Raw genomic sequence first — 18,067 nt, 5'->3', positions numbered from 1 at the left:
AAGGTTACTCACCCTGTGCAGTAACTGGAGTTCTTCAAGATGGTTGTCCCTGTGGGTGCTCCACCTTTAGGTGCGCCAGCACCGCTGCGCCCACAAGTTGGAGATTCTTGGTAGCAGTGTTCCCCCCAGCTGGCCGTGCATGCAAGGCTCAGGCTTGAGATGCCTGGAGTGCATAATGCACATGCACAGCCAGCGAGCACCTCAGTTCTTTTCTGATCTGGATCCAAACAGTGGGGAGGAAGGTGGGTGGTGGAGCACCCACAGGGACAACCATCTCAAAGAACTCCAGGTACTGCACAGAGTGAGTAACCTTCCCTTCTTCTTTGAGGAGTGCCCCCATGGGTGCTCCACCTTTAGGTGACTACAAAGCAATATCAGTGCTTGGAGGTGGGACCTTCAGAAGGTTTGTTTCGGCTACTGAAAGTACCGAGTGGCCGAATCAAGTGTGAGAGTCTGCATACGATTGGCTGGTGTAGCGATGAGCGAAAGTGTGAGCAGAAGCCCATGTAACTGCTCCGCAGATCTTGTCCGTGGGGATACCATGGAGGAAAGCTGTGGAGGCGGCCACTGCCCTTCTGGAATGGGTACGTACGGCCAAAGGAGGCTGTTTGTTGAATATGGTGTAGGCCAGTCTTGTGCAATCTGAGATCCACTTGACAGTCTCTGGAGATCAGCCCCTGAGATCTTTCTGTGGAGGAGACAAACAATTGAGACATTTTGCAAAACAAGTGTGTTCATTGCCAGTAAAAGGCCACCGCCCTGCAAGGGTAGGAAGAGCCCTTTCCCTGTTGTCACTATGAGGTCTGGGAAAGAAGACGGGAAAGTAAACTGGCTCATTACAGTGAAACGCGGTAAGTACTTTGGGAAGGAATTTAGGATGGGTTTAGAGGACCATCTTGTCCTTGTGAAAAACCATATAGGGTGGATTGGTCATAAGCGCGCCCAACCCTTTGTGCGGAGGTAATACCCATGAGAAAGACCACCTTCATACATAGGTGGAAAAGGGAGCACATAGCTAGCTGTTCAAACAGTTTGCCCGTTAGTGCCCTTAGCACAAGGTTAAAGTCCGATGTGGGGACTAGATTCTTTACTTGGTGGGAATGTATTGTGCAAACCTCACAGAAATCTCTTGATCGATGGATGGGTGAAAACGGAATGATCCTGTATGGGCGGGTGGAATGCGGATATGGCTGTGAGGTAGGCTCTGATGGAGCTGAGGCACAAACCTAGTTGTGAAGGTGTAGTAAGTAGGCAAGTATGAGTGGGATACCAGTCTGAGTGGTGGTGCAGTGTCGAGTGGAGCACCAACTGGTGAAACGCTACCACTTTTGAGTGTACGTTTTTCTCATTGCAGGTCTGCGGCTGTTCGTGAGAATAGTTTGAACTTCTGGAGGACACTGGATCTCTGGCGTGGTTAGCTAGCAAGGAGCCATGCATGCAGGTGAAGATACTTGATGGCAGGGTGGCGAATCTTCCCATTCTGTTGCATGAGCAGTGACGGAATGGGAGGGAAGCGATGTGGGGGATTCATGGCTATCTAGAAGCTGTAGCTGCAGAATCAAAGGAACACTGAAGTGCAGTTCTAGAAATCAGAGAACCTTCCTTCATCAGAGATTTGTATTGCTCTCTTCTGTTGTCTGGTATAATTTCAATAAAAGTCGACAGTTGGTCAAAGATGTGGTGCGTGTATTTGGAAAAAAAGCGCCACGTAGTTGGCAATGCAGAGCTAGAGGCTGGCAGAGGAGTATGATCTCTTGCCCATGGCCTCAAGCCTCTTCCATTCCTTCTCATGTGGGGTTGATTGCATAGTCTGCTCTTTACCCCTCTGGTTCGCCGCCTCTACCACTAGAAAGTTTGGAGATGAGTAAATGAAGAGGAATTCCGCACCCTTTGGGGCGACAGTATTTTCAATCCAGTCTCTTCAATGTAGGTGGAATTGTCACCGGGGTCTTCCAGAGGAGCTTAGCTGGATCCATCAACGCCTCATTCATAGGTCTTGCAACCCTAGTTTGCGCGGAGGCATGAAGAATATTAATTAGCTTGTGCTGTTACCTTGTGCTTGTAGCCTGGCACCAAAGCTACTGACAACTCTGTTGTTGTAGTTAACTGTGGGAGGAAAGGAGGTGGAGCTATCGGTACCACAGTGCTTTGAATGGTCCGTGCCGGCAGAACGTAGGGCATCGAGAACGTACTTAGTGCTTCACCAGTGCTGGCTGCTCAGTAGGCCTTGCCTGTGCAGCTGACGGTACCGGCATGGAACGTGGCGTTGCTGGCACCCGCTTCTTCACTGCCAGCGACTTAGCCGGTGCTAGAGTGGCGGCTTGATCAATTAGCCTTGCCGTCTGACTCTCTGAAGCAGGGCAAGCTTTCTGCTTGTGCTCTCGGCTTTTATGGGAACCAGCACTAGAGTTGTTAACTACCTCCTAGATAGAGTAGGGGCGGCAGTATCAGGTTTTGTGCTCGCCAGTTTCCTTGTCAGGAAGGTAGACCCCTGAGGAAGTGTGAGACCTCTTCCTCGCTGAGGGAGATTTTCCCTTGGGTTTTGGGCTTGCAGCTGAAAGAGCCCTTTCGCCAGCCTCTGCCTTTGATGGAGTTAGCCTGAAGGGCGCGTTATGGAGAGATCTGATGGAGGTTTCAAGGCTTTCTCCATTTGTAAAATACGGACTTGAAGCTGTCTAGCTCTCCTTGCACCCTTAGTCAATTTCCTGCAATGCTGTATCGTAATCTTGACACAGGCAGTGGACACACAGCGGCTGTGTCTAGGCTGGCCAGTTTTTCCGGAAAATCAGCCGCTTTTCCGGAAAAACTCGCCAGCTGTCTACACTGGCCGCTTGAATTTCTGCAAAAGCACTGACTTCCTACTGTAAGAAATCAGTGCTTCTTGCGGAAATACTATTCTGCTCCCGTTCGGGCAAAAGTCCCTTTTGCACAAAAGGGCCAGTGTAGACAGCTGAGATTTGTTTCTGCAAAAAAGTCCTGATTGCGAAAATGGCGATTGGGGCTTTTTTGCGGAAAAGTGCGTCTAGATTGGCACGGACGCTTTTCCGCAAAAAGTGCTTTTCCGCAAAAGCGTCCGTGCCAATCTAGACGCTTTGTTCCGAAAATGCTTTTAATGGAAAACTTTTCCGTTAAAAGCATTTCCGGAAAATCATGCCAGTCTAGACGTAGCCAGAGAGTGGCCGTCTGCAGGAGCAGCCCTAGATGAGCTGCCGGCAACTGGCGCCCTAAGCCTCCAAAGCCCTCAACAGCCGTTTATCTTGGCGCCCTAGGGGACCACCTAGTTTGCCAGTATTGAACTAGCCACTGGCCGTCTGCTACAGATGTGGATAGACCGCAGTCCAAACACCTTTTAAACCCAGGTGAGCCGGGCACGTCCTGAGTGGTAGAAGTGGAAACAAGGCGGCTGCTATCAAAGCGGAGCCACAGGAAGCGGCGAAAGCGCTGCCTGACAGAAAAAACTCGTCGTTTTTTTGGTTTTTTTTCCAAAAAGGCTAAGTAAAGTCAATAAGAATAGCAATAGTTGAAAAGAACAAAAATAGGCTAACTAAAGACAGGTCAGTGTGTGAGGGCAACTGCTGTGCTGCGACTGAAGCCGGCGGTAGTCCGAGAACTGAGGAGCCAGCTGGCTGCACATGCGCAATACACACTCCAGGCATCTCGAGCCTGAGCCTCGCGTGCGTGGCCAGCGGGGCAGCGAGACACAACAGGACACTGCTACTAAGAATCTCTGACTTGTAGGTGCAGCGGCGCCGGCACGCCTAAAAGTGGAGCACCCACGGGGACACTTCTCGAAGACCCAAAGCTTCCGGTGGTGCTGTGTGTAGATCTGCAAGCCAGCAGCACAGCTGAGTGTTTGAGCCTCCCCCGTTATATGTGATATTCCATATTAAACAATGCCCCACCCTGCTCTTGGTTTTTCACAAAGATACTGTAGTGCTGCAGTATCTTTCCATGTGCACCTTGTGTTCTTCTTCCCTCATTTCTATAAGAGTTGCTGATTTAAGAAGGTTTCCCCATGGACAAGTTTATTTCTCCACACCTCTGCCCCAAAAACAATTGCCACAGGGCTCTGATTAATATTGCCCCAGTTAACAGAACTTCTAGTATATACCTAAGAACATAAGAACGGCCATACCGGGTGAGACCAATGGTCTGTCTAGCCCAGTATCCTGTCGTCTGACAGTGGCCAATGCCAAGTGCTGCAGAAGGAATAGAAAGAACAGATAATCATCAAATGATCTCGCCCCGTCACCTATTTGTACACAGGGGGTCTGGAACAATTTGTACAGGGGGGATGCTGAGAGCCACTTGCCAAACTGCAAACCCTGTATATGATTGACACCAAGTCGGTGAGCATGGCTGCACCCCAGTACCCCTACTTCCAGCCCTTATGTTCCCAGCTTCTGGCAAACAAAGGCTAAGGACACCATCTCTGCCCATCCTGGCTAATAGCCATTGATGGTCTAGGCCTTCAGATGGAAGATCGTAGTGTGATCGTAGTTCGTTGTACTAGAACAATGGTGTACTTATGTTTATGGATAAACAGCCATTATAGAAGATAGTTATTTTGTGGCTGGTTAGAACAAGAATAATGTAAAGCAATAATTTCTACTGTATAAATGCAGTAGGAGGGGTCGTTTCAAACTTTCTTTTTATTATTTTTCCTGCATATAACTTGTATCATTAGCTGCTTATGCATCTTGAAGGGATTCATGATAGATAAAAAGGAAGTGCTGGTCTTTCAAACATACAGAATTTCCATTGATTATAAGATTAGTAAGGAGGAATAATACTGCGAGAGATCGCAGAAGCTAATGCTACTGTTTAATTAAAACCTATTAGAATGTTAATACAGTACCGTTTTATAAACTTAAGGTAAAACAAAGCCCCTGGGATTACAGCAAACACAGATTTTTCTTTTCAGTGATTCCCAAAATACGGTGATTAAAAAAAGCATTCTTACCTGTTTACAGGGCATAAATTCCATTCAGCCTAAAGTAGCCTGATTTATACATGTCTCAAGCACCTAATTTTGTCTGCACTTTTGTGTTTTAAATCCAGATTTTTGCCACACATGAAAATGCCTCAAAATACAAAGCAAAGCAGTGGCCTAAGAGAAGCTCAACCCATTCAAATAGTCAGGGCAAATAATATACAAGGAGGGCTTGGTAGAGTAGATTCCTCAGTGGGATTCATGACAGGGCCAAGATCTTGGCAATGCGGTTGCTTTTTTGGTGTGCTGTGAACGGCTTAATCAGCAAATAGGTAACTTTTTAGTTCACTTGTCTTACATCTAGATGTAGTGACGGTTGTACATGTAAGATGGGTAGAGACCGTCGTAGTGATATTGACGCCATTGCTCGATCTGTTCCCGGCTTCTCTCCTGCTGCTCTGTAGATGGGGAAACGAGACATTGTGAACTGTGATGCCTTTTCTGATAGCTAACTGATCTAATGCTAAGTGGGCTAGCAGCACTGAAATGATGGCAAGGACTTGGTTGTCAAATTCTGTCAAATTGTGTGTGGCATATAAAGGGAGACTGTGTTGTAGTTTAGTCCCAACAAACTTCCCCAAAGACTGAGGGTTGGGATGTAGGCATCTGACCCATTATAAGTACAGCTGTCACGTGCAGCGTTCAGATCTGAATCTTCGCTTTGTGTCGCGGGTCCACCTCCGATTTGTGCGCTTTCCTCATCCCCACCTTTCAGCTGGATATAACCTCCCCCTCCCCAAACAACCAAATGTTGATGCGAATCTCATTCCAAAGCACCAACTTGCACCCATTTTCATGATATATCAGTGTGAGGTGTCACTCAAATTGATTGACAGTAGGTGCGCCAGGATAGATGCCCACAGAGAGATTTTTTTCAGGGTTTTCTTGCAAACATCTAGCCAGCTCAGTTTTCTTGAAACAGGGTCTGGGTTTGTTCAGAAGGTTCATGAACACCAGCAAACCTTGCACCATTCAGAAATTCTAGATCAGGAGTGGGCAATAATTTTTGATGGGGGGGTGCCACGCCAAGATTTTGGAAAGTGGTTGAGGGCCATACTCTTCCATGATATTAATGGCGATGCGGGGTCTGGGATAGAGGTTGGGTGCAGAAGGGAGCTTGGAGTAAGGGACTGGGGTGCAGGAGGGAGACTGGAGTTTGGGAGGGAGCTGGGATGAAGCAGGCGGTTGTGACGTAGGGCAGGGGACTGGGGTGCAGGGGTTTGGGATGTGACCTACGGTAGGAGGGGATTGTGATCTGGGGCAGGAGCTTGGGATGCCAGATCTGGGAGGGGGTATGGGTGTAAGAGGGGGACAGAGGGTTTGGGTATATTGAAGGGGGGCCAGAGAGTTGGGGCCGGAAAGGACTGGGGGGGGGGGGCGGCAGAAGCAGGCTGTGGCCAAGAGACTTACTTGTCAGCTGCCAAACTAGCCTGCCTGCCTGGCCATGTGCTTCGTGAATAACTGAGCCCAGGAGAGGGGGCGTGATTCTTCTTAGCTGGGAGTGAGCGAGTTGGGATGAAGCCTGTTATTCTGCCAGAAACCAGCCAATGGGAATGTGCTGGGGGCAGGGGGAAGGGGAAGGCGCCTAAAACGTCCCCCCTCCCCTGCAGTTTCAAAACAGAAATGGAGCCCTGCAGCTGCATTTCTGCACAGCTGTGTGGGGCAAGTGGGGGAGCCTGCCTGGGGCTTCCCACTGCTTCTGTGGGCCGGATCCAGTGGCTTGGCGGGCCGGATCCAGTGGCTTGGCAGGCCGGATCCAGTTTGCGGGCCGTATTTTGCCCAGGCCTGTTCTAGATTATAACAAAAAGAGGTAAAGCACATGGGCCTCTGCCTTTTGTTGTGAATATTTTTTACAGAATGACCCTCTACCTATCTCCAACATAGACTGGATCCAGGGTTGCTATTTCGCTGTAAACTGCTTTGAGATCTCTGGAGGAAACGTGATACATAAGAGATAGGTATTATTTATTGTAATTGGAAAGGCAAATTACTTTGTCAGTGTTCTCCAAATAATAGCCTCTCATATTCTATAAATGTGTCTTTATGATTGTTCTGGCACAAAACCAAAAAAGTAATGACGATGAGGCAATACAAATAACTAACGCCTTTGGGTGAGTTCTTACCATTACAATAATTTTCCTCTTTTAGAAGGACGTACAGCAGAGCTACTTAGAATTAGTCTTGGAGAGCAACCCTGATGTGAGGTTTCAGAAATATTTATTATGCCATCAAGGGCCAACCAGTCCCTTCCGTTGCTGTCTTCACCTCTTATCACTTCACTGAACAGTCATCCCACAAATGTTTTCCCTACTCACTCTACAGCAGGAACCAGCTGAAACAGTGTAAGGCCACTTGGTCATTTCTTTAGAAAGCTCTGGAATGAGTTCTTACTGCAGGTAAAGTCTCCACTATACAGAAAAAGCACAGAAGAGCCGCTGAAAGACCATTGTCATAGTGCCATCCCCATCTCATAGTATCGCAAGTGCATCACATCAGAGCATTGGATTTACTTACTAGCGATGTAAGCGACTAGTCGACTAGTCACTCCCTCCGCCCTTGCTGCCGCTATCAGAGAGAGGCAGAGTAGCAGGAGGGGGTGGGGAAAGCCGGCTTAAAAGGCATAGCGGGGACCAGATGCTGCACCTCTGCTTTGTAAATGTATTAAGAGCCACCAGGCTCTTAATATATTTAAGAAGCAGAGGCACAGTGTGGGGACTGGGCACAAGTTGGGAATCAGCAGTCCCAGCTCGCACACCGCCGCCCCACTGCACCTCTGCTTTTTAAATATATTAAGAGCCGCCTGGCAGCTCTTAATATATTTAAAAAGCAGAGGCACAGCAACTGGGGCTGGGTGGGAGATGGGAATCAGCTGATTCCCGGCTCGCATCTGATCCTCCCCTCTGTGCCTCTGCCTTTAAATGTATTAAGAGCCTGACACAGGAAAGATAAAAAATATGGGGCCTTTTTGTCTTGTGAAGAGAAGGCAGAGGGGAATATGTTAGCAATCACCAAATGTGTGAAGAGCTGGTTAAACACTGGAATAAATTGCCTAAGGGTATGTCTACACTAAAGTGTTATCTTATTTCAAAATAATGCATCTGCATACAAAATGCATTTCAAAATAGCATTTTGCTATTTCGAAATAGCGCGTCCACACTGAGTGGACTCTGAATCACATTTAAGGCCAGGCCGGAACCAGGTCTAGCAGGGCACCAGGTCAGGACTTACTGTGTGGGGCTGCTGCCTGAGGTTATCTGTGGTCTGTGCTTAAAGGGACCCCCGGACAGCCAGTTCTCAGGTTTCCCTGTTTGCTTGTCTACCTCGATGAGGGATAGCAAAGCATTTTGTCTCTGTGTACTCTGATTGCCCTCACTCGGGACACCACAGTACTCAGCAACATGGAGCCAGAGGTGCCTTCCAATTCCGTATTCTATGAAACAGACATTGAGCAATTGTTCTTCCTGGCCACTGAAGGTTTGACAAGAAATAATGGGATTAATTCGCAGCCATTGAGATTTAGATTAGGTGTTAGGTAAAACTTTCTAACTCTAAGGAAAATTTAATTCTGGGATCGGTTTTCAAGTGAGGTTGTGGAAGCCCCATCACTGGAGGGATTTAAGAGCGGATTGGACAAACATCTGTCAGGGATGGTCTAGGTTTACTTGGTAAATGTCGGGCGCTGGCCTTGATGACCTTTTGAGGTGCCTTCCAGACCTACATTTCTATGCTATGCTGCTTTGCTTTTCTCTAACATTGTTTATCCAGGAATCCTACCATGTATTGGAAGTATTAATTAACCAGGCTCCATAGTTCCTCTTTGATGTAACCTAACGTTACAGATGGATAAAGTAGGCAAGTCACTCACTGCTCAATGTCACACAGCAAGTCATTGGCTCATGTTCTGTGCTTCTGTTCCAATGTTTAGAGCACAGGGCTGGGAGTCTGGTCACCTGTGTTCTATTCCCTGTTCTGCCAAAGACCAGCTGTTTGACCTTCACCAAAACACTTACCCCCACCCACTGTCAGTTTATCCACATGCGAATCTTTAGCTGAGGGATGCAGGGAAATTGCTAGTGAAATCTGTCACTCACCTTGCCTGTTCCATGATACCACATGCAGCCAGCATTTCAAACTACCCACTTTTCAGCCTCCTTGGGCTTTGTGTCATGATTCTCTTGCTCCACACGGGCTGCTATTGTCATGCACATTCCTCAGACAGAAGTGGTATCATGCAGGACGCAAAATCTCCATTGAAACCAGTGGGGTTTCATTTATATGGGAGGTGGAATGCGCCCAAATGATGGCTTCTCGGAACTGCGTGTGCCATGGAGGAGTTGCTGCTCATAGTGGCCAGCAGTGATTTTCTGAGCATTCTCAGCTGGCTGTAATGTATGGAAGTGAGGGACTTTTGGAGTTGAGTGCATGAGCCTCTATAGCTTGTGTTATAAAAGCCAGGTGGCTCTCCGCCAAGGCTGTAGAGCAAACTCATTCTCTCTCTCTGTGGCTGTGTCTAGACTACATGCCTCTGTCGGCAGAGGCATGTAGATTAGACACATAGGCAAGGGCAAATGAAGCCGCGATTTAAATGATCGCAGCTTCATTTACATTTACATGGCTGCCGCGCTGAGCCGACAAACAGCTGATCAGCTGTTTGTCGGCTCGCGCGCTAGTCTGGACTGCCCCTGTCAACATCAAAGCCCTTTGTCGGCAGCCCCGTTATTCCTCGTGGAATGAGGTTTACCGGGGCTGCCGACAAAGGGCTTTGATGTCGACAGGGGGAACGTCCAGACTAGCGCGCGAGCCGACAAACAGCTGATCAGCTGTTTGTCGGCTCAGCGTGGCAGCCATATAAATGTAAATGAAGCCGCGATCATTTAAATCGCGGCTTCATTTGCCTTTGCCAAAACAACAAATCTACATGGCTCTGTCGACGGAGCCATGTAGTCTAGACGTACCCTGTAAGCGGTCTCAGTGCCACCACATGGAACAGTGCACCACACTTAGTGGGTGTGTGGGTTACAGAAGCAGTGAGGAAACGCAATCCAAGAGATACTCTGCATTCCTAAAATCCCTTGCTAATAAACAGAAGCCCTGTTCCAGCATCCCCTTTTCATCTCAAGGCAATATATAAAACCTCATGGGAATGATTTTCACAGTGGCTGCCCCTTTAGGCAGGGACAGTAAAGAGATGCCACAGAATCACTCTTTGGCAATACATACCTGGTCCTATCTAGAATTAGAGCATCACCAGTAGCTGGGGATGTCCATTGTATAGTACATGGGAGAATGCTGAACCATATTGGGAATAAACAATGTGAAAGCCCCTCATTTTTTGAGGAGTAACATTAGTTCGGACTAAGGGCTTTAGTCCGAACTAACGCGTCCCGGCGCGCACTTCCTGGTTCGAATCAGCTGTGATTCGAACTAGCGCGCCGGCGAGATCATGTTAATGGAGCTCAGGATATTTAAATCCCCGCTTCATTAACTACTTTGGTTGTCTCCATTTGCATCCCTAGTTCAAACTAGGGATGCAGTGTAGACGTACCCTAAGGTAGCAGCCACAGGACTATCCATTGTTTCTTGAGCAAAGAATTTGCTTGTGAGTTGTTAGGGGCAGGGACTGTAATTTATTGTGTTTGTACAGCACCTAGCGCAATATGGCCTTCAGGTGCTGCTACCGTATCAATGTTAAATAACAGTAATAATAATAACATCCTGCCAGCCTCCTAAAACATGGGTTCCCAACCTGGGGGGCATGCCACCCCTGGGGGGAGTGAAGAAATTCCAGGGGGGGCGCGAGGCAAGCCAGCTCCACCCCTATCAATCCCCCGCCCTAAGTTTTGTTGCTATATTTGTGTTTTGGCCCTGGTCAGGTGCCTTTTTTTTTCCTCAACAAGTTTTGCTGCTATTGGAGGGAGGGGGCGTGTGGGTGTCTCAAAAATCAAAAAGGGGACGTGATACTGAAAAGTTTGGGAGCCACTGCTCTAAAGTTTCACATGTTGTTGGGGTTTATTTGTTTTTTCTGTTCTTACCTTTACGTTCCTCCTTGACAAAATTCTCAAACTCGTTCCTTTGCTCATCAAAGTACTCCCTTCTTTGCTCATCAGCGATCAGCATTTGCCGGGTCTCCGCTGCGTAAAAAATGTTTATCGTATCAGCAGCAAAGAAATCTTAAAAAATCAGAGCATAGCTTTTGTCTTCAAAACCCCATGAATCTGATTAGCACCCGCATCCAGAGATTTCACTAGAGGCATAGTTGCTAAAGGCCTTGTTTACAGTAGGCTCTCTAAGAACTAGCTGTGATCAGCATTTCTTTATCCCATTGTGCGGATAATGAAACAATTGAGGCTAGTAGAGAAATTACTAGCTCCCATGTTACGCCTTTTAAACTCCATTGATAAAACACAGGTTGTTCTAATTCACAGGCGGCTCTAATTTAGTTTGGTGGATAACAGGTAGCATATTTGTCCAATGAAAGAAACATAGGGGTCAGGGCATCTTTCTAAAACTTCAGGCTACAGAGGAGGGAAGATGCACCGGAAGCGTCCCCAGTATGCCTCACTTCTGATCTGCTGAGCACACTGCCTGACAGAACCACGTCTGGACATGCCCAGGGTATACTCTTCTGTTCATGCTAAATATTCCCATAGGATTAGTACAAAGAACATCAAGTTCCTCTAAACCGATAAGGGTATAATTGGAATTGTGCAGTGATGAAAGGCTGGCAGTGTTACCCACAGTGCCAGCTGATGCTAGTGTTTGACAAGAACGTCCAGACTATCTGGAGTGGGAGGAAACTGTTCTGGTTCCCATCAGCCAGCGCCTGATTATATCTCTCTCTGAATGTAATGCTTTGTAGAACAAACCAGTGCTTGTTTGAAGGAGGGAGAGTAACCTAGTTTTCTGCCATGGTAGCATGTCGGTGTGAACCCATATTCCACAGCCGCTGTTCAGAGGCACTTCATCACTTAATAGTAAAGGAAGTGCTTGGCACTTAGCCCTTTGGGTTACAGGACACAAACATCATGAACCTGTTTAAAGTATGAAGCACTTCCTGCCCAGCCCATGTGTGCTGCACAAGGGGAGAGGGGAGGCCAGCAATAGTAAAATCATAACTGGGGCCCAGTATCGGAGCTACAGCTGTCCATCACCAGCTCACTAATGCATGGAAGGATAGATGGAGATTACGGATGAAACATCCTGTTTAACCTGTTGACCAATTAAAGGGAGGTGGGGTAGGTGGTGCCTAGGCCCACTGCGGACAGAGGCTACTCCAGACGCCAGAGCAGACTCTGCCTGCAGGGAGTCCGCCACAGAGAGAGGCTGCTTTATTAAGCGTTAACCAGTTAACTGGTTAAACATTCACATCCCTAATAGAGATGTGGGTTCTTGGTTGCAATCAATTAAACAGGAAGGATGTACAATGACTCTGTGAATTCTGGCTAGACTTGGTTAGGGAAGAAGTTTTTCAGATCAGCTTTACTACTGCGAAGCTCTGTATCTCAGCCTGATCCCATACTGAACATCAGGCGGTCTTTCTACGGACCACCAGCCAGCCAGCCATGATGACAAAATGGGTGCAGGAGGGGTTGGGGCTGTGGGTTCTGGCTGGGAGATAGGGTGCAGGAGCAGGTTGGGAGTAGGGAGTCTAGGAGGGAGGGACAGTCCAGGAGCAGGGTGTGGATGTGGCATCTGGGAGCAAGAGTGGGTGCAGAAGGAGTGTGGGGCTGCGGGTTCTGGACATGAGGTAGGTGGGGCTCCCAGGCACCGCCCTCCACAGCTCCTATTGGCCATGAGTCCTAACAATGGGAGCAGTGGATAAAAACCTTCAGGTAAGCAGTTTCCTGCACTGCTATTCCCCAGATAGAGGTGTGTGTTTGTGTGTGGGGGGGGAGGGGGAGCAACAGTACACAGAGACATGTTTTTCCTTTGCAAGTTGGATATGGCCCACAAGGCTCACTCCCTTCTCCCCCGCAGCGGGACGCTGACACTAGCACTTCAACCTCGCCGGGAGGAAGGGACTGGAATGTCAGCGCAGGCTCCCCGCTGGAGTGGAGGGGGCAAGCCTTGAGCCCACCTTGCAAGAAGGACCACCTTTTGAGAACCGCTGATCTATATGCTTATTACTCAATTGCATGGACACTCCCTGGTCATTAGAATGTAATTAAATATCCACAGTTAACAATATTACGCAGGAATCCCATGATATTTGTGCCCTATATTTTAAAGAGTTACCAGTTAAATCAGCCTCTTGAAGTGAGCGAATTCTCAGACTATTACTGAAAGGTTAACTTCTCTCCCAAGAGCCTACCTGAAGATTAGTTGACCCGCGGGACAGCTACATTCACAGACTTGAGGCTGTTATCCTCTCCTGTGCTTAATCAAGCAAGCCATGGGAGTTCAGTTGCATTTTCCATCCCATGTGGAAATAGAAGGGTGCTGCAGATGCCAGGTGCATATTGCTTAATGCTACATTTGCAAATGTTTTCCAAGAAGAGCTGAAAACATTCATTCAGCGCCAGGCCTACCTCCTGCTTGTTATTTACCAGCTTTCCTAAGAGGACTGTGTGAAAGGAGCTGAGGAAAGGAACTAAATAAGTCCCTCTATCCACTGCACCATGCTGTCCTGCACCGCCTACGACAGCCTGCAGAACTCAGCTTGCCTCGCTATATCCCTCAGCCTTTGTGAACACCAAGGAATTCACACCCACTTCAGTTCTACTAGCCAGCTCCAAAAGAGATTTTGCTGATGAAAACTATTTCATTTTCCAAAGTTACCTCTTCCCTCATTTACAAAGATGCCAATGAACACATCTCATTTGGAGCATTCACTAACTCATCTCTTAGGCACACTCCCTAAATCTTCCAAACTGGAAGTCTGCAAAGTTCAATTTTTTATCTTTCTCTCATATTATTTTTATTAAATTTATTAAAATGTAAACCCCTTTCTTCCCCCCCTCTAATCGTTTGGTTGTGCCCCAAAATTGCTATTTGTAGTTATATTCTATAATTTAAATTGTAACTACGAAGGAACCTGTTCTGAGCCAAAAGAAACAACCATCATTTTGATCAGTGAATAAATCCTTTTAGAGAGGGGCAGGCAACACATGACTGTCTGAAGGGAAGCGGTAGATGAAAGAGGGGCAAAGAAAATACAGCTTTCCATAAACACTCCCGAACAGCCTCACCATTGAGCTCGGCTCTGGATTTGGTGGCTCTTTTGCCACGCTTTTTGAAGAAGTTAGAGGCATCTGATTCTTGTATAAAAATCTTCTTTTTCACACCTGAAGGCAGAAAGAGCTTGATCAGCCACAGAGAATAAATAAGGGCATCAATGTACATATATGCCATATATGCAACTTTTCTCCTCCCCCCCCTCCACCTAAAATTTGCATCTCCACTTACTTTCCTTGTCTTTTTCCCCAGCGGCTTTCCCGGTGCCCACAGCAGCACTGTCACTTTCCTGAAGAACTGGATAACAAGAGTACAAATACTGACTTCAGTGAAGAAATGCAGCATCCCACAGGAAAAACCTCAAGCAGATGTTGAAAGCTGCTACCTGCTAAAACCCTAGAAACTCTGCAGTCCAATAACAACCTGCCTGGGAAATTCACTTTTAAACAGCAAGAACAACAGTACATTCAGCAGCTATATAGATACATCTGTTTGTCTTCCCAATTTTTATTTTTTAGGAAAATAACCAATTAACAAGCCCTACAAAGACATTTAGTCCACTTTATCTAATTATATTTTTAAAAATCTGTGTTTTCTCAATATATTAATCCTTTAGAAACTGTGGATGAGATTAGATTCTCATTCTTTCTCATGCTCATTTGACTAGCAATGTAGAAAATAACTGTGTCCTTACAAGATGTTACACTAACAACACGAGTTCAGATTTGTATCATTCCTTGCTAAAATTCTATTCTGCTTTTTAGCATTGTTATTACTCTGGATCATACATACCAACCAAGAGTACAAATGTTGCAAGGCAAGAAAGAAAAAGGATTCGTTTCCAGTTCATCTTTGTGGAGTTCCAGTTGATTCCTCAGAAAAATAGTGAATATCGCAACAAGTTTCTTGAGATCTGCCTACAAATTCCTCCTGTTAGCTGGAAAAGAAAGCAGGGCACTGGGATGTCACTGGGAGAAAGAGGAGGGGCGCTGGGTATAACTTCAGTTGGCTGCTCCTTGCTAGACCAAAGAGGTTTCAGGCAACTTGAAAACATCTAGATGAGACGTATTCTGTGCTCATCGGCATTTTGATGGAAATCAGAGTTACAAACGGACAAGCCATTGGGCCAGCCTGGCAGGGAGCTATTATAAGCAAAAGATTACGACAGCATATTATTTTTGTTGGCTATTGTATGTCGTTTAAAATTCAGTTAAACTCTGAGAAAAGCACCTTTGCACTAGACAGATCTACTTTCTGCCTGCATCAGAGCCCAATCTAGTGACGTTAATGACTATAATAAATTCGTAGTGCTTTTTAACTTCTGGTAACCCTCCAGAGTCAGCACAGCTAAGAAAGAAGGAGCCAGATTCTATTGCTGTGGGTGGTTTACTAGCAGAATGGTTTATTATGTTCCATTCTTTTACACCTGTGCAAGTGCCCCTAAAAACCATGCCGCTGCACAGGTGTCACAGAGAACAGAAACATTAAGACGTGAGTTCTCAGTTGTACTAAGAATAAGAACGGCCATACTGGGTCAGACCGAAGGTCTAACTAGCCCCAGGATCCTGTCTGCTGACAGTGGCCAATGCCAGATGCCCCACAGGGAGTGAACAGAACAGGTAACCATCAAGTGATCTCTCCCTATCACCCATTTCCAGCCTTTGACAAGATCCCTTCACATCGAGCTGGCAGCATAAAGGAGCCTTACAATTGGTGTATAGGCAGTCCCCGGGTTACATGGATCCGACTTACATCGGATCCCTACTTACAAACGGGGTGAGGCAACCCCGCACTAGCTGCTTCCCCCCAGCAGACCAGGGAGACGCGAAGCGGCTTTTCTGAGCAGACACCTCAGCTTGAGAATAAAGGACTGAGGGAAGTGAGGTGTGGGAGAATAAAACTGAGCTCTGGAGAAATGTTTGGCTAGAGTTTCCCCTACAATATGTACCAGTTCCGACTTACATACAAATTCAACTTAAGAACAAACCTACAGTCCCTATCTTGTACGTAACCCAGGGACTGCCTGTATATTACATAGTGTCTGGAATTATATCCCTCTGATCATCTGGAAAGCCATTAAGCATGTGCCCAAAGCTGGGAGTATGTAGCAGCAGCCCAGTTAAGCCTTGTTTATCATAAAAGCATGTCAAATATCAAAATCGTTTGGGTACTGCTGGGAGGAGTTTGGCTCCTTAATGGGTCTGATGCAGGTCAAGAGATATGATCTCATTTTAGAGAAGAATTTTTGGGAAAATTTGTGGCCCAGGTAACCAAAGTTTTAGGGTAACACTCTGCCTGATATTTGGATAGAATTGCCTGATTTCTTGAGGAACTCTAAAAAGATCTGCGTATTGCCTAGAACAGTGTTTCTGAAAGTGTTCCGTGAAATCACTTTCAGAAACACATTAACTGGACACACTGGTTTGTTTATTTACTGGTGCTGCAGCGATGGAACTTCGTGGCTCCCCATGGCTCCGTTTTGTCCTTTGCAGCCAAAGGGAGCCGCGGGAAGTGGCATGGGTCGGGCCACCACTTCCTGCAGCTCCCCTTGGCTGCAAAGGATGAAATGGAGCCAATGGGAGCTGCAAGGCTCCATGGCCACGGTGCTGGTAAATAAATAAACTGGGGTGGCCAATTACTGTGTTTCTGAAAGTGATTTCATGGAGCACTTTCAGCAACATGATCTGTGGAAATGGCTTTCAGAAAATTACCTCCTAGAAACAAGACTGACAGATTTTCAGGCCAGAAGGAACCATTACAGTCGCCTATTGCATAACACAAGCCATAAAATGTCACCTAATGGTTTCTGCATGACGCCCAACTTTAGCCTGATATCTCTAAGGAAGACATCCAGGCTTGACTAACAGACTTGAAGAAGTGGAGAAAATAGCACATCACTTAGTAGGTTGTTCCAATGAGTAAGTACCCTCACTTTTAAAAATTTGCATCTCTCTTTCCCATGCTGAATTTGTCTAACTTCAGCTTCTAGACATTGGATCTTGTTATACCCTTGTCTGCTAGATGTAAGAGTTCTCTAGTAACAAATATCTGTACTTTCTGCCATATCAGTATATAAATCTATGTATAGAAGGAAATTGTAAATTCCAGAAATTAATTCTAGGAAGGTAGAGGGGAAAGCTGCAACATGATTTAAAGTCGAGAAAGATAGAAATTAAGTTAGTGGCATCAGTTCATAGCTCCTCTTATATCAGAAGGGAGCATAGAAACAACCTGATTGAAGGGAAAGGGGTGTTTTACATAGAAAAAGGGGTGAGCTCTCTCTTTCAGGGGTTAATACCAACAGGCAAAGATTCACACACTCTACTGGACAGTCTGAGGTTCAGAATAATTGTGTTGGCAGTAGTCAGGTAATGGAATATACATGACGGTGTGAAAATAAATAATGTGAATGCTGGAGCTGTGCTCCTGGCATAGTCGCCTGAGGACTCAGTGAATGAATGGTTTGTATTCTGAATTCCCTGCAGGCCTTGACATTCTGGCATGAATTGGGCATCACACATCTAGGTACTGTGTGCAAAATGGATAAGTCACCAGACCAGTCTGATCCTGGACCCCGTCTGCTTTTACTCATGATGAATTAACCACCATTAAAAAGAAAGGACAAATATCAGCGTTGTGTGTCCTTGATTAAAACGATGTGCTTATAAGCTATCTAAATAATTAACCATATAAAGTTATTCCATCAGGGCATGTTGGTAAAAACTAGGAATGTAAGCAACTAGTGATGCAACTAGTCACCTCCCTGCCCTTGCTGCCTCTATCAGAGAGAGGCAGCAAGGGGGGGAGCAGGAGCCGGTGCTGGGGGGAGCCAGCTTAAAATCCAGTTCCCCCAGCACCACCTCCGCGGAGGGGAGGGGAGGTAGAGGCACAGTGGGAAAC

General features: G+C 46.6%; 1 protein-coding gene across 1 annotated transcript; it reads right to left on the bottom strand.

Moving 5' to 3' along the window:
• Positions 1-4,640: 4,640 nt before the first annotated feature.
• Positions 4,641-15,283, bottom strand: UCMA (upper zone of growth plate and cartilage matrix associated). The gene is made up of 5 exons (XM_006117103.5): positions 14,960-15,283; positions 14,399-14,464; positions 14,182-14,277; positions 11,026-11,124; positions 4,641-5,391 (listed from the first exon to the last, which is right to left on the bottom strand). Exons 1-5 carry the CDS (start codon positions 15,015-15,017, stop codon positions 5,294-5,296), a joined length of 417 nt encoding a protein of 138 aa, XP_006117165.3. The 5' UTR covers positions 15,018-15,283; the 3' UTR covers positions 4,641-5,293.
• Positions 15,284-18,067: the final 2,784 nt, after the last annotated feature.

Source organism: Pelodiscus sinensis, chromosome 1 (assembly GCF_052426305.1).
Source record: "Pelodiscus sinensis isolate ZL-2025 chromosome 1, ASM5242630v1, whole genome shotgun sequence".
Taxonomy (NCBI): Eukaryota; Metazoa; Chordata; order Testudines; family Trionychidae; genus Pelodiscus; species Pelodiscus sinensis.
The sequence above is the reverse complement of the archived record's forward strand: the minus strand, read 5'-3'. Positions and strand labels throughout refer to the sequence as shown.